This window comes from Gouania willdenowi, chromosome 6, assembly GCF_900634775.1.
Source record: "Gouania willdenowi chromosome 6, fGouWil2.1, whole genome shotgun sequence".
NCBI lineage: Eukaryota > Metazoa > Chordata > Actinopteri > Blenniiformes > Gobiesocidae > Gouania > Gouania willdenowi.
Genome location: NC_041049.1, coordinates 69,355,217 through 69,376,989, shown reverse-complemented (window position 1 = coordinate 69,376,989; position 21,773 = coordinate 69,355,217). Strand labels below are relative to the sequence as shown.

The 21,773-nt window shown below is 37.6% G+C and overlaps 1 protein-coding gene across 2 annotated transcripts in view; it reads right to left on the bottom strand.

Annotated features, from left to right (window-relative positions):
- Positions 1 to 7,893: 7,893 nt before the first annotated feature.
- The window catches only part of lingo1a (leucine rich repeat and Ig domain containing 1a), a 176,451-nt gene continuing 162,571 nt past the window's right edge, over positions 7,894 to 21,773 (bottom strand). For both annotated transcript variants that reach the window (XM_028450776.1, XM_028450775.1), the window contains one exon: positions 7,894 to 11,150. In XM_028450776.1, coding sequence (XP_028306577.1) covers positions 9,291 to 11,138 — 1,848 coding nt within the window. In that variant the 5' untranslated portion in view covers positions 11,139 to 11,150 and the 3' untranslated portion in view covers positions 7,894 to 9,290. The remainder of the gene's footprint in view (positions 11,151 to 21,773) is intronic.

Below are 21,773 nucleotides of genomic sequence, written 5' to 3'. Positions count from 1 at the left end.
AGGTCTCTTGTCATAAGAGATGCTAACAGAAAGCTAACACAAGAGGAAGGTAATTGAAACTGTAATTGTAATTTATTTCAGGGAAACTAATAATTTTTATTGTAATTGGAAAAAATTAAAGGCAAAAATGTAATTGAAAAATGTATTTGACACCAACCTTGGTATACTGTAAGCCATAGACTAAAAAGAATGGACAGGACAAGCTTCCTGGTGGAGTGAAGCTTTTTTGTTAGAGCTCCCCCTGCTGACTGGCTGCAGTATAGGTCATAAACCCCGCCTCCTCAATGATAACGGATGGGATGTGGGTCAAACTGTAAAGTTAAAATACTCGTCACATATTTTTTTTCCCAAACCTATACTTTGATGTGATCATTCTTTATTATTACCCTACATTGTGTTCAAGTGTTCATTTTTCTGTGAAGTTGGTTTTAAATAAGTAATTTGAGGTTGAAAAATGAGATTTTACATCATATATGACGATGATTGACTGCTTCAGATCTTGCGTAGCTCTCTTTGTGAATAGCAATTACGTCATGAAGGAAAGCTGAGACACCATTAAACTAGACATTAGAGTGTATATATATGGTGGTTTTGTACAAACATCTATGATCTGAACAAGACGTTGGTAGAATTTCCAGACAGGAAAGATCTTTATGTTCTTGCGTAAGTCATCAGGGCAGTACGCTAAATGGGCAGGGCATGCTACCACGACTCCTCCCACCGGGCCCTACTGCGCCGACTCCAAAGGTGTCTAATTTGCAAGATGGAAGCGCCCCTAAGCGCCGTATTTTGGCTTGGGAACAGCTACAGTGCACGCCCACTGGTATATACTGTGTGTATGTAATTTGTGATGCATACATTGTGCCGTGAGTAAACATCAGATTGTTTTCCTAGAGAATTACAACATTTGGGTATGTGCCTGAAGAATGTAACATAAAAGTTGTGTCTTCATTAGTCAAGCTGTGCTTCAGCTAACAATGACATAAAGCAGGCCTGGAGCTGTCTGCTTTCATCTGGTAGCTTATTAACGTTATCACTCAGTCACTGAGAGTCTGACAGGACAAGCTGCTGTGTCCACTCTGCTAGCTCTTCACTTGGAGAGGCTTTCTGTCAACAGCCTCAGGAAACCAATGCAGTCCTGCTTTTCTTTCTCCTCAACAAAGCAGGTTTGCAGCTTTGATACAGATTTTCATCAAAAACAAGATAAGACTCTTACTTTTCTTTAGCAGTTTTAACTTTTCAAAAAAAGATGAGGGAATGTTTAGCTGTAGGGCATTTGCCTACAGTAGAAGTTGTCTGTGGTCTGTTGAAGAACCTTCCTTTCTTTTACACAAATATAAAAAAATAAAGTGCTGTGTCTAATGTTGTAAGGGCCTTGTAAAAGATGTTGTTAACGTCAGTGATTTTAACTAAGTCACGCCTCAAAAACTTGAGCCACTGCCTATGATAGAAGTTTATTTCATGCTTTTCTCCGACATTTATTTTTAAACCTATTAGGGACAAAAATTCAGCGCTGGCATTTTCTGTCCAGACCTGCCCACGACATTCCAGCCCACGACATTATACGCGACACCAAGCTGTTATTAAGTCAGTGATGCTGAACATGAGGCTTTTTGTAACTTTTGCCTAATATATACCACCTATTTCCTTTTTTCCCTACATTTTGCCTCTTTTTGTTCCACATTTGCCCTTTTTCACTATTGTTTGCCACATTTTGCTCATTTAAATTGCCCTTTGCCATTAAATACCACCGTTTTCTTATTTATTTGCCTGTTTTTTGGCCACTCTTAACTGCTTTTGGCCCATTTTAGTCACTTTAGACTCTTTTCTTGCCACGTTTTTACCACTTTTGGACCATTTTTGGCCACCTGTTACCATGTCTACCTCCACTTACTCTTCAAAAAACATAAAAAATAAAACGTAGCAGACCGGACCGGCCCTGGGTCGACGGCCCACCGGGACGATGCCCAGTATACCAGATGGCCATTTCCACCCCTGGGGATAAGGGTAAAATAATAAATATGAGGCAAAGGACTCAGCTTTGAGGACCCTAATGGCTCACTGGACCCTAAACAATTGCATAGTTCATTTCCATAGGCGTTTCTGGCTATATACGGTGAATTTATTTCATTATTTGAACATGTTGGAGATGAAAATTAGAATATAGAAAGTGCTCAGGCAAAAATAAAAAATAAAACATTGTAGATAATCTGAGCAAATGCAGAAGCAAACTAAATAAGCGTATCTGAAAAAGGAGCCATTGCACATCGCTATAAGTTTTTCTCTTGTATCTTTGAAGATTCTGGTTTGTAAATATTTGTTTGAACTTTTTTAGTGATCTGCAGGTGTTCATTTCTGCTCCATAGATCTACTGCTTTGACTGATGTACAGTGTGTTTTACAGGTTTTTTAAGTACATTTAAGTGGGAGAATATGTTCCATACAAGACTTTTATGAATAAACTGTTGGTTCTTTACCTAAGATGTGTACCTTTAGGCTACAGTATTAATTAATTTAATTAATTCATGCAATGTGAGTTACTTCACAGTTTGGAAATGTAAGTATTAATGATTTTATGTTTTTTTTTTTCTCTGATAAAACATTTATAATGCTGTAGACTCTTAATGCTGAAACAATACAAATACAGTGTTCATGCACCACATCCATAGTGGGGATAGTAGGTAACATCTGTAGCCACAGCTGCCCTGGGACAATACATTTACATTTACAATACGTTTTTAATATTAATAATTCTCTCAGTCACATTCATACAAAGCAGTGGAAGTAAAGTAACTTGTTTAGACACAATAATAATAACTGAGATAATATAGGGGTCAAATCACATCAAAGTCCCAATAATAATAATAGTAACGGTTGGAATTATAGCTTTTAATATCACGGATACATATTTTTTGCATTATATGCTTGTGCACTTTTAACAAAATAAGCAAGGGGCCAATTAATCAAATTCAGATTTTGTAAAAGCAGTTCTCAGGAGAGAATTACTGCGTCTTTTGCATCCAAACATTAAAGTAGCACTTTTGTTTTTAGCATATTTCTGGGGAAAAGGATTCACATTAGCACATAAGCCTGTGCACTTAGGGTTTTATGTAAAAGTCAGCCTTTTTTAATCCTTCACATCCTCCTCTCTATTTTTACCACTTACACGTGTTCTTTGCGTAAGATGGATGGAGCCACCTTTCTTCTCGTAGACTTTTTGTTGTGGCCATGGCTGCTGCTACTGGATGCTTCGCTGGCGCTGGCAGACGGACCGTCCTCTGATCGAGAGGTTGGGGGTTCCATCCAAAGGATTGGGTAAGACACTGAACCTTAAGTTGATCCCATTGGTAGACCAGAACCTTGCATAGCACCTCTGAACCATTGGTCTGGTAATGTGAGTGTGAATGGGTGAATCTGCTGATATGGTAAAAGTGATTTGGGACTACATAGGTACTCTATAGGTCCATTACACCGTACACTTTGGGTGGATTCACTAAGATCTGAAATAAAGGGTGCTAAACCACATGCGTCCCTAAATCCTTTGGTGGCGCTGTTTCCTCACCTGCTGTGGGGAATTGTCTAAGTTTGCAGCACTAATAGCTGCGCGTATAGACGTGGTGGAAACCACCGTATTTAAATGAACATTTTGCTCATTCAACATTGAGAGGTGAGTGCACAGAAGCATCCTCTGCACTGCGGCGTGCCACACCTGACTCTAGCTGTTTCTCTCCCTCACAGACACTTTATTTTCTCATTCAGTGGATGTTCACATTGACTATTGTTTTATTTAAATCATTTTTATTATTCGAGAAAGGTTAACTGGAGCCTTTTTTCTTCTTAGCTGTGTTTTGTGTCAACATTTACTGCAGCTATGATCTCTGTGTGTGAGTTAGCACCTGGCTGTGAGTTGTACTGTTTTCTGGCGCAGAAACAGTCACCGCAAACAGTTCCACATTTGATGAATAGCATTGTCTACTGCATATTTATTTTTTGCATTTCCTCCTCCCATTTTTTTGCTCCCCTTCTGTGATCCGCCTACTTTACATATTCATCAGAAGGAAATGCAGTAAATAGATTGTGGGTGCATTGTGAAGCATTGATTTCCTGGGGTTTGTACCCCTTATCAGTGCGTGGAGTGACGTTTGCACACATTTTAATACCCCTAAACCTTCAGTTTAGCTAACATTCATTGTGTAAGGCTGAAGAAGAGGGTAGCGATCACAGAAAAGTAAAATGCTGACTTTAAATGGACAGAATCTGTAGCGTGTATGTGACTTACGTACAGTGGTACTAGCAGCTTTACAAGTTCACGTTTCTGAAACAAAGGTGTTAACATTTCGCTGACTTTGCCTTCGGCATTTGCATCTATTTAATACCATTTAGGTTCAGCACTCGAGTAGAAGTTTTTCTAAAAATCAAACCTCAAAAAGTAAACCCTATTTAGAAAAAGGCATGAACCTCATCACATATCACTCTTAGGAAATCAGACTCTGAAGCCCAGCTGACCACAGCAAACAAGCTTGAATTTCATATTTAAACAGGGGTAGCCAATGAGTGGCTTTCTAAATTCTAGTCACGTCAGCCAAATGCTGCTCTCAATGTGGATTTCTATGCCTACAATGAACACCCAAGGGTCCCTGTGTATTTTCATGCTCAGTTGAAGAGCGGGACTTGTCGTGCGGTGTCAAGGATCCATCAGCCTGCTCCTGACCTAGAATTTTAAGCACAGATGAAATATCTGGGGAGTGAAAACAAAGGAGGTCCCCATTATTCCCCATGTTTCAAGGCTTCAGAATAGTTTTTCTCCTTCTTTTATGTTCTGCCAGTCCAATGCTTTTTTCGTGAGTCAGAAGAAATGAGCATCCTTTGATATATCTTAAGAAGAAGAAGAAGAAGACATCAAAAGTCCCAACGGAGTCCGAACCAACGTGGTAATGGTGTGAAATAAAGCAGAATAGAGAAGTCTAAATCCATTTAGTTCATAACACTAGTTTTATCCCATAACCTGCAGAACATTGACCTACTCTGTCATAGTGGACTGTTCTCCTCCTGCTGCTCTGTGGCATCAAACTCTTAAACTTGGAACAAAGGAAACAAATTGTCTTTATTGACAACAAAAATTTCCTATGTGAAAATAATTGTGTTTTCATATTTTATACTTCAAAAACATTTCCATGGACTACCTATTTAATGTGCTATATTTCTGTATATTCTCTTTATTTATTTATTTTATTTTCTGTTCTCCGGCTTCATACGTTAGATGCAACAAAATTTATTTCATAATGCACATTGGAGAATGTATGTTTTATATTACAAATACAAATCTATTCTTATGTGTTCCATTTTATGCTCCAATTATTTCAATATTGGAGCAATTAATTTTTTTTTACTGCAACAATCAAACTTGTCTCATTACAGCAAAATAAAAGTGTCCTGCATGCATAGGGTAACATTTGATTTAATACAAACAAAGGCAGGAATCTCATCTCATTGTATAGTGTTGAAAGTTATTCTGTCAAAATGATGAAGTGCTCTCGTTGGGTTTTTTGTGTGTTTTTTGTGATGGACCATAAGCTGAGCAGAGCAGCATGTTTCCTGTGGATCACCGTTTGAATAGCGCTGCTGCTGTACTGGGAAAGACATCATAAAATATTCACTGTGATTGAGGAGACCTCTGTCCTTGTGACCCTGCAGGTTGGTAGTCAGTTGGTAGCCTTGTCAATCTGTGAAATGTTGAAGAACGCACCTTATTTTAATGCCTGACATGAGCTGGGCTGGATCCAAAAGGCTGCTATGGTACTTTTGGCCTGGACTAGCCACTTGTAACCCATTCAACAACCAACCAATAACCTACAATATGTCTATGTTAGAGAACAGCATTTTACTTTTCAAAGATATCAAATATCAGGGTGAAGTCTTTTGGTATTTATTATTTCTTTTGAAGCCATATCCATCCATCCATTTTCTTACCCGCTTATTCCTGTTTTGACAGGGTCGCGGGGGTCTGCCGGTGCCAATCTCCGGCTCTCATAGGGCGCTTGGCAGGGGTACACCCTGGACAGGGCGCCAGTCCATCACAGGGCAACAGAGACACAGACAACCATTCACTCTCTCATTCACTCCTATGGGCAATTTAGAGCGTCCAATCAACCTTACAGTCATGTTTTTGGATTGTGGGAGGAAGCCGGAGTACCCGGAGGAAACCCACGCAGCACGGGGAGAACATGCAAACTCCACACAGAAAGGACCCAAGTGTCCACCCCAGGGCTTGAACCCAGGACCTTCTTGCTGTGAGGCAGACGTGCTAACCACTAAGCCACCGTGCGCCGCTTGAAGCCATATATGATCAGTAATAGCTTTGGATGAAATATTCTCTATTTATATATTATTTTACCCTGTTTGCTGATTTTCTTTTCTTTTCGGAATGCTGCTGGAAATGTAATTTATCTCACGGGGCCTTCCCAAGGGATTAATAAAGTCTATCTAATATAGTAATATATAAATATAGTTTGTTTGTGTATAGTTTGCACATGTATGGAATTACAAATCTGTTGACATGTTGGATATTTATTGTGTTTTTATTGGTAAAAAAAAAACACAATATTTGAGCACTGAGACTGGACGTATCAAATATGATACAGATTACAACTCATAAATGGAAATATCTATATATACTGTATTGGTTGTTCATGGGGACCAATAGAGGCTCCAGTTTTAAAACATTGGAATTTTCTGTCAATGATTTAATGATTCAGGCTTTACAGGGTTAACTCCCTATTCACCATAGAAAGGCATTTCCTAATGTACACAGTAACTTTCTGCATTACCTGTTATGTATATCATAAAGGCAGCGATCCTTTACTAATGTTGCTTAATTACAGGCCAGACACGTGAACGAACAATCCACTACATTTTCCCTGTAAACAAGCAATTAGCGATGCAATCTATGACGGTAAATGACTGTGTATCCTGCATCATTGTTTAATGAGCTATTCATCAGTGGAATCTTACATTAACTTCATCATTGGGTCACTGGTGCACCTACACCCAGCTGTTTGAAATAAACATGAAAAAGTCATTATTCTATATTTAAACAAAAGGCAATGGTAATGAGAGCAGTCATTGTGATTCTACAAATAATTAGTGATAATTGAATTGAAAACCTTTTTCTTTAGATGTGTAAACACAATGTGTTGTTGGTTTTCTGATACATAGCCATTGGTTTTGGCTGTAATGTAACAAAGTCAGGGCTAAAATTCGTTTTGAAATTGAAATTAAAAGTCTCACGTGTTTAAAAAAGTCCATAGATTGTTTAATACAACATACCATATTCTCAACAATTTAACATCAACAAAATCTTCATTATTAAAAAAAAAAAAAAAAAGAAAAGAAATCTGCATATTACCTTTATTGCACAGAACAATTTGAATGTATTTTCCATAGATCATTTTTTAATATATATTTTTTTTTCTTTTGTAAAAAGTTGGCTTGGTCTACATGATCAATATTGTCCAGGGTCAAAAAAGAAGGAAAATCAGAATCAGAAACCCAAGGTGAGATCACTTGGGACTAACAGAAAGGCTAGGTACAATAGCCACACTGAACAAAGAGAGCATTCATATTCAGCAAGAGGGAGAACCGTGAGCCGTATCCACAGTTTTCTTTTTCCTTTACGCAAAGGGGGATTACACCAAAGCTGCTTCAGGTCGTTGCATGGCCGTAACCATCTGTGTCACTTTCACCATCTGCATATTCTGTCCACACTTCCAGCCATTACTTTGTTATTATCTGTAATGTCATCCATCATAAATACCTCATCTTTTATTCTCACGCACATTAAACTTGCCCAGCTGTCCACAGTGTGCATGTTAAAAGGTAAGGCTGTGACCTCTGGTTTCCAATGCAGGGCCAACTGGGAGCAGATTTCCTCTGCAGTCCGTTTCCCAGGATCCCGATTTGTTTTTTTTTAAAAATGCACTTTAGTTGGGGAAAAAGCATGACCTGTAAATGATCATGGAATGTAGTATTTTCAGGCTTTAATGAGGCAGGCAGATGGAGAACATGATGAAAGCAAATAATTCAAACTAAAAGATTGTAACAGACTGAAAGAAGTATCCTACAGCTTGAGTAACACATTGTTTGCCAAAAAATAGGAGCACCACAATTTTTGTTGAGAACGATATAAAGATATAACACCATTACATAACAGGTTTGGAGATGGAAATGCAATTTAAAATGTCTGCAATGAGAGCTTAACTGTTTAGTTGGATGAATAAACAAAATAAAATATGCTTCATCTATTATTACCACAAAAGCTAATAGCAGATCACATTTCTATCTGCTGCCTCCAGTCTCCTTGTCTGCACATATAAAAATCGGGCTTAAGAAACCTTATAATGATATTATCTCAGTGCTATTAATGTGAATTTATACTACTTTTCAAATCAAGGCATTAGGAGGAATTATAGGAAAATGGCTAAAGAAGGACAGAGCTTTAGAATTAAGAGTAGGAATTACGATCCATTGATAAATGGTTGATTTAATAATATGATGATGTCGTCTTTAATTCTGTGCACTGTCTAGGACAAAGACTGGAGTCACATGAATCAGGACATGAAAGCAGGAAGTCCCCTCGTTACACAAAGGGTGACCATGTGTGACTATTCCTCAACCAGATATTTGGATGTAAAGTTTCACATTTGATGTCTTACAAAGCAATAATGACTGCTGCCCAAAATTCACTTCAATATATCTGTGGATCCAGAGCATCGATCGTAACACTGATGCATGGTAATAAATGAACGAATCGCTGCTGTGATCCTCCATCTATACAAATCTCATTTATGTGGAAAAAAAATACACCATGAAATAAAACCAACATCAAATGAAAATTAGACACAAGAAAGAGCAATGACCCAAAAAAAAACCAAAAACAAAAACACCTCCGGTCAGGTTCAGGTTGTTTGAAGGGTGTTTTTGCTTTTTACAATAGCTTCTCACAATAAATCCATATACAACTGGCAAATTCTAATTTCAGTTGATGCTCTTGTGGAACTTGTAGAAATTCCTTCTCCCCTTGTAGCAATGAGTGTTGTTTCATTTTCACTCTCCCTTTTGAAAGTCAAGAACTGCCCTCCTGTCCGGTCCATCAGGGGAAAAAAACAACAAAAACCAATAAAACTCTATGCCAACAGACCAGGATCCACAGGTTTGAAAGGACACGAAATGTTCCATTCATCCTCTTTTTTTTTTTTTTTTTCCCCTTGAAATTGAATAAATTCCATGGAGCTCTTATATCATTTTCATGTTGAACTTGCGGGGCGCATCCACTGTGCTGCTGCTCATGCCAGCGTCTGATTTCCGTGGCACATACTCAATCTCAATGTTGTGCTTAGTGTTGCCTTTTCCTCTGCTCCAAAGAAAGAGCAGAACCAGGCAGAACAGGACTACACCAAGAAAAGAGATGAAGCCCATTGTGGTTGCAATGATCAGTGTCTTAATATCAAAGGGAAAGGGGACATTGGCTCTCGTATCGTTAGCTCCGGTATCTGCGGGCTGGTTGGATATGAAGGCAAAAGTCTTGTTGGGCTGATGAGGCCAGTCAGGTGAATAACTATGGATGTGAAGGTGAGCAAGGGAGGTGTCATTCCCGCCGGCATTGCTAGCTATACACACATATGTACCGTTATCTTGAATCTGGGCATAGCGCACCTCAAGGGTCCCATCTGGCAACACAGAGAGCCTTCCAATCGTTTTTGTGGTGATATGTTTTTTCTGCGGTGACAGCCACATAATTACAGGGGCAGGATCACCATCCGCCTGGCATGCAAAATGAACAATAGCACCCTCGTCGACAAACTTCTGTTGGGGTTTGCGATCCCTAATCCTGGACCTGCGACACGTGAAGTAGTTTGGCTGCAAAACATCTGGAAAGTCTTTGAATTCTTTGCCTTGGACAAACTCTGGAGATGCACATGTGGGCTGCTGCCGGTTGAAATTCAGCCTCCAGCGACGTCGAAATACCCACAACAGTCTGCAGTCACATGCCAAGGGATTGTCGTACAAGGCCAGGGTTTCGAGGTTGCCAACTGAATGGAAAGCCGACTCTTCTAAAGTGCTGAGAGCATTCCCAGACACGTTTAAAATTTTAAGGTAGTTAAGACCACGAAACGAGTAGGGCTCAACCATTGCTAGCCTGCCCCCAACCAGGTGGAATTCCTGCAAACGCAGTAGATCGTGGAGCTTGTTCCCTTCAATTGTGTGAATAGGATTGTAGGAGAGGTTGAGAAATCGCAAGTAGACCAAATGCCGCAAGGCTACATAAGGGATAGTGGTCAAGTTGGCATTTGCAATGGTTAAGGAGGTGAGATTTAATCCATACAGACAATTTGGAGTCATTGTGTCCAAATACGGCCAATTGGCTATCTCCAACACTTTAAGCCGATACAGTCGTTTAAAAGAATAATCCCGTATGACATTGATATTGAGGTGTCGCAGCCTTAGAGTGATCAAACTGTGGAGGTGGGTAAAAGCCTCTGTTGGCACAGAGGACAGATTACATTTCTCAAGACTTAGGTGCTCAAGGCTACTTAGGCCATGAAATGCCCTGTGGGAGATAAACACCAGGTCATTATCGCCCACCTCTAAGGACCGGAGATTATACAAATCCTGGAACATATAGTCTAACAGAATGACGATCTTATTCTCACTGATGTCCAGCTGGGTAAGATTGCTGAGGCCAGTAAAGACACCAAGCTGGATCAGTTTCAGCTTGTTGCTACGCAACCCCAATGTCCGTAAGCCGTAAAGGTTGTTGAATGCTCCAGGTTCAATGGTGGAGATGGTGTTTTCACTGAGCTCCAGGTGTTCCAGGTTGGCAAAGTTGACAAACTCATCAGGGTTGATGGTTCTGATCCGATTCTTGCTGAGGTCTAGCAGTTTGGTTTCTGCAGGTATGCCCTCGGGAACTGTCATGAGCTTCTTGCGGTGGCACATCACAGAGCGCTCCTGAACGTTGCACTCACAGCGGGAAGGGCATCCTGTGGTGGAACCAGACAGCACGGTGCCCAGCATCAGAATCAGAATGGGCTGCCAGCAAGCCACCAGGTAGCTGTGCCCAGTTGCTTCCCTGGCTGCCATCTTATCGGTTACCTGGAGAGATATGGAGACAAAAAAAACCTTTTTGTTAGAAAAATAAATGGTATCACTTCAATTTTAAAGCATTCAATAAAAACAAATGGTTAGCTTTTTCTGATTAAGATTCAAAAGCGATAACTAAACAATAAAATAAACTACTTCACTTTGAACTGGTGTCAGTCTGAATAAACCTGAAATGCTTGTTCTTGTTAAATAAATGTATTTCTAATAACTTGTATAGCAGAGGTGTAAAGAGTACTGATACATCCTACTAAAGTAAAAGTACTGTTACTTGATTGAAATTGTATTCAAGTACAAGTAACAAATAGCTCAATGAAAAGTTACTATTTACTTTCACTTGTATGCAAGGGAATTCTTGCCCTTGCATAATGTAAACATGTCATGTAGAAACTTAAAAAGGTATCTGTACAAAATACAATTATTTTTTAAATGAAAATGCTGCTTTGACGCAGTGCATTACGTTTAATCTGATTGGTCGGCTATGATGTCATGTATTTGATTGTTGTCTGGTCATTTCATTTTTTGTAGTTTAACAATGTCTGTTGATTTTAAAAAAAAAGATAATTTACCTGGTAACAGTTGGGTGTAGAATTGCAATGAATGACTTTACATATTGTAAAATGTACTTAAGTACAAGTAAAATTAATGATTTGGAAATATACTGCAAAAACTCAATTATAGCAACGTGAGTACTTGTAATTAGTTACTTTCCCCTCTGTTGTATAGTCAGAACATATAACAAGACCGAGCGTGCATGCTGTTACAATTTGTCTTGAACAAACTGTGAATTGATACAATTACAAGTGAACTTGCTTTATCTTGAAGTATTGACATTGATTTTTGCATTAGTCATTTGCTTTCCCACAGTTTCTTTGTGGCTCAAGGGAGGTTTTTTATATACAGTATATAGGTTTCTATTGTAGCCCATGTATGAAGAGATTATGAAAATATTCAAAGCTAACACTTTATAATACTGTCATCCACTGTACATTCAGCATTACAACTTACAAAAAATCAATCGGCAGCAGCTTTTACTGTAATGTGAGATGTTTATATTATATGGCAGTGACAAAAACTGAGGGGACAATTCAAGAACATGCACCCCACTTTTACAGTAAATGTGCCGTCAAACAGATTTCTCTTTAGTTCCGAAAAAGGTGTTTTGTATTTCTTTATTTCTGTGCTCCTCTTTTTTCTAATCGTAGTCTGAATTGAAACCAGTGTGGGGGTGCAGCAGCACAAGGCGTACCAGGAGGACACAATCAAAGATAGATGGTGGCGTGTGTGATTTATGTGCAGGAGCTAACACTCGGCTCATGCCATCTTTTAGAGTAAAATATGGTGCATACGTACAACTGGGAATTGGATTCAGAAAGATAAATACATGTACTATTAAAATGCAAGCAGTATATAATCCTAATGCAATATGGTGACAAGAGTGCAATTAACTATTGATTTTTGCTATTGCATAACTCAAATGCATACGAAAAGAAAAAAGAAAGACAAATCCCATCGACCTATGTTATGAGTTGGTCATTTAAATTTTTGACAAATAGATGTTAGACGAGGGGATAAAAGTAAAGCAGGGTTCTCGCCAGCGCTGTTGAGCGTAGGGGCCCCCAGCGTTGTCATTTTGATCCCCTATGGAGTGATGTCGCCCCCTACGGTGCAATTTCAGTAACGTGGCGGGATTTTCTGTTGTTTTTTTTTTCTTTTTAATTGTTACTGTCGTAATAATTGTTGCACCCATAGACACAAAAGGGACTTCCAGGCACACACGGGTTGTTTTAACTCTCTTTTTAATCTGCATAACCGAGAAACGCATTCATCAGCCGCACCGTCATTGGCTTGGATGCTCCCGTCTTTACCTCAGGACCCCTGCCGCCACTTAGGTGCCGCCGATGCTGCCTGTGTGATCCTCCTCTTGGTAACCGCAATTACCGTCCAATGTAAACAGTGTTTCATCCAGACGTAGCGTGTAGCGACACATGCTGCTCGCCATGTTTCTAACTCAACGGATGAGTCTACATGTGCGTGCACGGATATAAATACCGTCTGGTTGAAACGTGTTCGGGCTTAAAGAGACATCGGTTTCATTCAGGTGGAACAGGTTCAGGCCGGGTCTTCTTTTTTTGGCCCAATTAAAGCTCTACTGTGCACGTCCTCCGCGTGGGAGTGTTCCAACATAACTGCAGGTGCCACATTATACCTCGATTAAATTAGAAAAGCGTGTCTTGGAATCAGTCTTTTGAATAAAATGTTATTTCTTGTCTCTACAGTGTGTATGGGTATTTATAAATGGAGGACCTATATATACAGTATATACCAAGCATGAGTAACTCTATAACTACATTCATCATGATCCTTCACCAATTAAACAAATAGCTTTAAAGTAAGGCTGATGAAAAAACAACAACAAAAAAAACACAACTTTAGCTTTAATTCACTAAATTTGACCCTCAGATAATTATACATTTCTAAATTTTCCGCGCCGGTGGCACTAGTTCGTGTGCCACACAATCCCCCTAAGCAGTGAATAATTCCTGATGAGAACCCTGTAAAGTAAACAATATATAAACAAAGCCATCAAAAATGATATTTAAAGGAGCATAGGGCAGGATTTGAGAAAAAATAAACATTATTTTCAAGTTTTTTTTTTTTGTTTTAATAATAGCTCTAAACCAAAAAAAAACATGAGTCCACATAATTTTCTATCTTTTGCCTTGAAAAAATTGGAGTGGTGTCCCAATTACCTGGAAATAAAAAAGAATTAGAAGAAAACAGCTTGGAGACTGAAAAAAGACGAGCACAGTGGAATAAACTATTGTTTGGTTCCACAGATGTACGCAGAGGCATGTGCACAGGTCTTGCAGTAAACGGTTACATGAACGATGAGTAAATAAATAACCGTGTCACAGTTAGAGTGCGAGTCCGAGTCCGACATTTTTTTTTTCTACAATAAATGACACATGTATGTTTGTCTTAGTGGTAAGCACTGATATTATTAACAAACAACTGATAATGTCAACATCAGACCAGCGCACGGGTAACAAGCAAAAGTGAAACACAAACAAGAAACATGTAAGAGACCCATCTGATCTATTAACATAACCCATGTGTCAAAGATAAAGATAATCCATGTTATTGTGCAGTAAAATTAATGTTTCAACAGTGTATTCCTTTCTAATTGTCCTCCGCTCCATTCTTCCTCCATCGTGGATCACAGGTGCTGCAGCAGGAAAGGAAGAACGCTGCGCGCAAACGACACTATGTGACCAAACCCGAACACCAGTTCTAAATATCTGTCTGAACCCAACCCGTCCGGTGCTGCCGGGTCCCGTCAGGGTTTGTTCGGGTATCCATCCTCTATCCACAATATCTAATCAGCTGTTCTCCGGTGATAAACAAACATTTGATGCACGTTCCCGCGGTGGCTTGACTGATGACTGCAGTTACACTAACCACCGTGGTGTCACTATAGAGTCTGATTTCTAAATCCTGCCCTATGAACCTTTAATGTGCACTAATATCTCAGAATAGTTATGGTTTATGGTTCTTTTTTTGATAATAATGGTGTGTATGCAGTGTCATGTCTTGCTCTGAATCTCCCTTTACAGTCGTTTTCTAACCGGCCACGTGAAGTTCCTTTGATTTGTCTGTGAAGAATGGTAATGCATAACGCAATGGACCGTATCACTTGTGACAGATTGTGAGAGCAGAGAAAAGGGGGAATGGAATCTGTGATATCAGGGTTGACAGTTAATTATCAGGGTGACAGTTTCTTTTACCCGTTTGCCATTGATTTTTTTTTTTTAAAGAAAGTGAATTGTTAGTTGTGAACCAACAGTCAACAGGACATCAGACGCACAGCAGAGATAGGGGTGGAGTTGTGATGGGTGAGATTTACTTGGCTTGATTTCATTGTATTCCTTTTCCAAGGTCAAAGTTCAGATTGGGGATTTGATGATACCATCTTTAATCAAGTGAGATCGTCCGACATCAGAAACCTGTACCGGAGCCTGCTGTGCTCCCATGCTACCTCTGGCCAGAATTGATCATTTTTCATTCCTAACCTACATTGATCAATTCATCCCTCGGGGCTGCTAAAATACAGTGAGTGTCTTTGTGTGTCGTACAGCATGCTAAACCACCTAAGGAAGAAGTGTGGAAGTGGCCTTTTCATGGTCTGAGCTCCATCTGTCAGCCTTTATCATACGGCAATTACATATTGGATGTCAGTCATTGGGATGCTATTATGTCCAACTCCATTACCATTGACACTGAAACCCAATCAGGAGAATGATCAAATCATAATCCCTTGCTGGTGGAGCCTCGTGACTGCCACTTCAGCCGGCTGTGCACGACAATCAGACATGTAAATGAGATTTCACACTTTCCTAATGGCAACGCATGCCCAGACCAACACACCAGTGTCATCCTATTTCCAAAATGACAGAAAATAGGAGTCTTTTGTTTCCTTCTCTTTTTCCCTTCTGTTAATACCTACTCATTACCTTAGTCATTATAGTCTCATATCCAGGTTTGGTTTGGTTTAGACCTGTTCAGCACCTTCAGGCAACACATATGTTTTGATTTTCAAGTTGTAAAAAAAAAATAAAAATATTTCTCACATATAAAATGTTTACCCGCCCTCTTTTTTTATTACTTTCAAACACTAAGAGTCGGGAACAAAAACTTCAGTGACACATAAAACACTTTTCTGATGTTGTTCCAATGATACGAAAGCCTAGAGTTTGATATTTGACTGAAAAAAAAAAGAAAAAGTAATATTCTAGAGGAAAGTTTAGACATGTTTTTGTTGTGTTGAGCTTGTTGCACCACTCAATATGACTCATCAAAATAAGAGTTAAATGTTTTGAAAAGGGGGAGCTCATGTGCAGAACACTATATTTACGTAGACATAAGCAACTGGTGGCCAGGGGGCCACATGTGGCCCTCAGTCTAACCCTAGCCCCCAAAACAAATACCAAATTACAAAAAAAAAAGATTTTCTAGACGTTGGGAGGACTGTATAGCCTGACATTTTACACAAAAACAATCCTAAAATACACAAAATGACAGGAAAAACAGACACAACAACCACTTGAACAAACAAAATGACTACAAACACACAAAAAACAACACATTACATAATAGCTCCAAAGACACACAAACTATGAACACAATTGAACAAAACGACAGAAAAATACAGAAATTAGAGCTGGGCAAAAAAAAAAATCGATTAAAGTGATTAATTTGTAGATAAAAACTATTTTTATTTTGCAAATTCAGGTTAAATTACTATTATTTTTTTTAAATAATAATAAAATTATTTTTTTTAAATTCCCACCACAGTTTTTTCGGACTTTTTTGCGTTCCAATGTGAGCCCGCCCCCTCTTTATTTACTCTTTGAGTATGCTATATGTGTGCCACAGGCATGTTTAATTCTTTATTTACACTATGCTGAGATGCTAAGGGAAGATTTTAATATTTTTTAATAGTAATGTTATATGTTATAAGATATTATCTGATTTCCTAATCAGATAATATAAGCTACTGTGAAGTTGCTGTTGTACTTTTACTTAAATCTGGGTTAAAGCTTGAAATTGTTGAATGACAAAGTCTCATTTACTTTTTATTTTGGGATTGTTCTATGCATTTTAACTCTTGAAGACAATCACAGCAATAAAATTGCACTTTTGACAATATATCTGATACATGACAGAAAAGTTCACATAATTACAACAATAACACGAATAAAAAAAGAAGACAAAACCCTTTACGGCTCAACTAGTCTGGAACGCTAAATGCTTGTTCATGTGGATCTTGTTGGGTTCTTTCTTTTTTACTATGGACTTCATATTTTGTTCAGCGCTTTGAGATGACTTCGTTGTATTTTGCGCTATATAAATAAAGTTGAATTGAAAATGTTTGAGGATGAAGCTTAAGATACAAAGTAAGCTAAGTTAAACAGGGACAGGGAGACATTAAGATGAAAAATGCCATTCACAGTAAACACTTACAGCTCAGTTTTTGTAAATGATCTTCTGTTATCATTTCCTTACAGGCGTGTCATCGAAACACTTCTTCATTCCAATTAGAAAACCAGTGAGCTCGGGGGAATTACATTAATTTAAGGAAAGTGGAGGGGGGGGGGGGGGGGGGTTGCTTCTCAAAAGAATGAATACAATTCAAAAATGAGACGACAGGGTTCAATAAGGGAGGAAGAAAAGAAAAAATAATTAGATCAATGAATGGTGAGATTCATGCCTTTATGCCAGCGTCCAGTGGGAGGATGAAGATGAGGCTTTGTGATGACGCTCATTATGGTGTATGAGTTTCTGACTCAATTATTAATAAAGTGGTGGGACTTTTACCGTACCTTTAAAAACACTTACGAGGAGTAGGTTAATTGGTCACAAACATGACATTGCACCGTGAACAAGTCACTGCTATTAGTCACAAGTTTGAAACTTTAATTAAAACAAATGATCTGAACTAAACAATGTAGTTTAAATATATATTAATTCTCTGAGAAAAAGCATACTTTTAAAAGCACAACAAAATAAAAATATAACCTCTGACCATATCGACATGGACACAGCTTTGTGACACACCTCAGAGACAGTATTAGCACACTATGTAGGCTAATACTGCAGCAGATTTATTTACTGTCACATTGTTGACAGGTTGCTTGTTTACACAGTGTTCATTTTGTTGACGTAAAATGTTGTCATTGTTTTGGTAAATGACATTTTTTAACAAGATCAACTGGATTGTAAAAACAAATACTTTATCAAAATATATTGATTATTTCATTAACAAATAAAAATGAAAATATAAAAGTCAAATGAAACAAAAACCAATCAGAACTAAGGTTTGTAAAGATATTGACTGAATGATGAAAAAGCAAATAACCTGATCAGATTATATTTAAATATTTCAGAGTTGCTAAATATATTCAGGAAAAGTATGTATGATGACTACAGATTTTTATTAAAAGCTGTAAAACTGTAGTTCACTTGTGTTTGGTTGGGTTTTTTTTTTTTTTTTTGCACTAATGTTAACGTTAATTCTATAATATGGATTTTGTTTCCAATGCGTAACTTTTAAAGAAGAGTAGGCCCACTGCAATATTAGTAACAGATGTAGTCGACTAAAGTTGGCTAAAACAAGACCGTAACTGATACATTTTGACAAAAACTTTCATTCTATTCAAAAAGATTATTACTAAAAATAAATGACTGTCCTAATTAATCAAATTCACTAATTAGCTGGTTTAATTCCAACTGTAATATGTCTGTGTGCAACAGGATTCTCTGCCATCACTGGACTAAATATACTGTATAAATAGAAGTTTTTATTAAGTTGCTGATGCTCAACATGTGGCTTTTTATGTCTTAGTTTTAATTATTATTCCCCCAAAAAACCTTAAAAGGGGGAAACTTTTTAACCACTTTTCATCTATTTCCTTGTGTTCTGATAAAAACCACTTGTTTCCCTACATTTAGCTTCTTTGTTCTTCCACTTTATTTACCTTTTTTACTATTACTATTACCACATTTGGTCCATTTAAGCTACCTTTTGCCAATAAATATCACCTGAGTCATCTTTTTATGCTCACTCTTGACTGCCTTTGTCCCATTTTTGTCACTTTTTTCTCTTTTCTTGCCACATTTTTGCCACTTTTGGACCATTTTTGGCCACGTGTTACCATGTCTGCCTCAACTCGCTCGTCAAAAAAACCCCCACCTTGGGTCGACCGCCCACCGGGACGATGCCCAGTGTGCCAGATGGCCAGTCCACCCCTGGCTGCAACCACATACAAACAAGTTTTGCAAAAAAAAAAAAAAAATAAAAATAAAATAAAAATTAAAGGTTGAAACCTGTGCTCGCTAAGGGAGAATATGCAAAGCAGCATCGCGATGTAGCAGACGTGACAAGTCACAAAGTTACTGTACCTTTAAGTAGTTTTTTTGGGAATCTGTACTTGAGTATTTCTTTGTACTTTTACTCCTTAGTTTTTTAAAACAAATATCTGTACTTTCTACTGAATCTGCTCCTTACATTTTAAAAATAAACTTGTTACTTTTCGAAGATGACGTCACGTCGTAAAAAGACGCAAACCAACAACCGTGAAGCTGGAGGAGAATTTCATTTATTTCCATGTACCAATATTCTACAAGTTCTAAGGGAACAACTTCAAAACTTTAACTTTTACCAGTCATTTTTTATTCAAGTATCTATACTTTTACTTGAGTACTGAAGACTAGTTGTTGTGATGCATTGCTCACTTATCACTTACTCAAATATTACTCCTATCACGTATAAAATGGTGTCTGCCATCATTTAATTCTTTACAATTTGCAAATACCATGATGGAGCTGTGTTGCTAAGACCTGTTTGGAGCCTTCATTCACCTGTCACGACACATGGCTCATAAGTCTGGATAAAAACTATCCTTAAACACCGGTAAGCTTCTAAGAGCTCCTTGAGATGATGCTGACGCTATCTCCAGCACAAAGTGTTAAAAGCCTTCAAAGCCCCTTCCCCAGCAAAGTGCTTACTCAGCCTGGGAGTTAATCCCCAGCAGCCAAACACAGCAGTGGTTAAAAGGATTCTGCACTATCAGCCCCTGTCTACAGATACAGGCCCTCCAGGTGAAGATGTAATGTATTTTAAGTAAGGAATGTACAGTTTGAATTACCTTGGATTATTGCGTGAAATGTGTAAAACCTTTAGAATATAGATCATTTTAGTAAATTATTTCATATGTTAACATCTTATTGATATGGAAACTAGGTTTTCTGCAGAGGTGTTAAGAGCAGGGTTGGGGTAAATTACATTTTTCAGTTACAAATTACGTCTTCAATTATCCATATTCAATTAAAATTCAAGTATGATTAAAGTGACCAGCATTATTTTTAAATTACAATTAAATTATAACTATTTTTTTATCTTTAGAAAGTCAATTGCAATTACATTCTCAGTTACTAAATTTACAATTACAATTAATCACAATTACTAAAATAAATAACCTAATAAAAGTGAACCTTCCTCTTGTGTTAGCTTTTTGTTAGCATCTCTTATGATAACAGATAATCAGCTGTAAAATAGACTAAAAAAACAAATATCTATCGTCTAATTTATTTCTTATCTATTGATTACTTTGTTAGGATTCATAATCAATTAAAATATAGGTTTTAATATTTTTGGTGTGGGCATCTAAGCCTTTTTTGTATCAAATACCCCTCGATTATTTTATATTTTAAATCGTAAAATGTGGGAAAGCTTGATATGAAACATATTTTAATAATTGTAAACTACATATGTGTAAAACTAAACACAACTGTAACATGGTTCTACAGTTTTGCATTAAATTACAATTGATCATTTTTATTTTATTTTATCTATTTATTACAATTTAATTATGATTACGAGAGCAACCAATTTTTTAAAATACAATTTCAATTATAATTGACCCCACCCCTGGTAAAGAGTACTGATATACAGTATGTTACGCAAGTACAAGTAAATCATACATAAAATACTCAAGTACGAGTAAAATAGTTACTTTTACGCCCCATGATTATTGTTGGTAATGAATCTTAAACATAAACATCACAATTGGAGCTTTTTTTATTTTCCACAAGGGTATCTGTATAAAATAAAAGGTTTGTCAAAATGTGTAAATTTTTTTTTTTTTTTTTTTTTTTTTTTAAATAAAATAACACCAAATGTTTAGGCTCTAAGTATAGATACATTTATGAACTCTACAACTGAGAAAATAACTGCTATTCAATGCTGTTTTGGCGCCGTGCATTATGTTTAAATCTGGTTATGATGTGATGCATTTGATTGTTGTTTGGTCATTTCATTTTTTGTAGTTTCACAATAATTTACTCTGTAACTGTGTGGAAATGTAACAAATTAATTTACTTCTTTAAAAAGTACTTGAGTACAAGTAAGAAAAAAAGTACAAGTACCCATAAAATTCCAGTGAGTACTTGTAATCTATTATTTTCACCTCAGTAGTATAGTCGTCTGATTATTTGGATTCAGTTGCAGGTTGCTACTAATTAAATTCCTGGTATTATTATTTATTTCAATTCCAAAATGAAGATCCTAGTTACAGACATGCATTGCATATTCAAAACCCCTTTCATTGTTATTCATCCTAAGCAGCAGTTTATGACCTCTGGCATTCTAAGTGCAATTACTTTCACACAGGTGTAATGTTGCCAGCCCAAATTTCAACAGAACGGTTTCCTCTGGTGTCATTGAGAAGCTAAGCCGACTGCTGGGATTGCTTAGCTAGATCCGGACCTGTGAAATGGCAGGGCTTAAATGTAAGCCGACACCCGACAGATGGACGGCCAAGCCCTGATCCATGCAAAGAAGCTGGTCAGTGCAAAGAGGTGCAGATTTCCAACAGTGGCCGGCTGGTGTCCTGACACAACTCTGTCGTCAAAGTCCCTAATTTCACCTTCCAAAAGAGGTCAAATGTGTTACAGAGGGTGAAGACACCAATGGCTCTTTCTGCCAAATATCACCAATACTACCAATATTACTACTACATTAACTGAATGAAATCTATGAATAATTCAATTAACTAC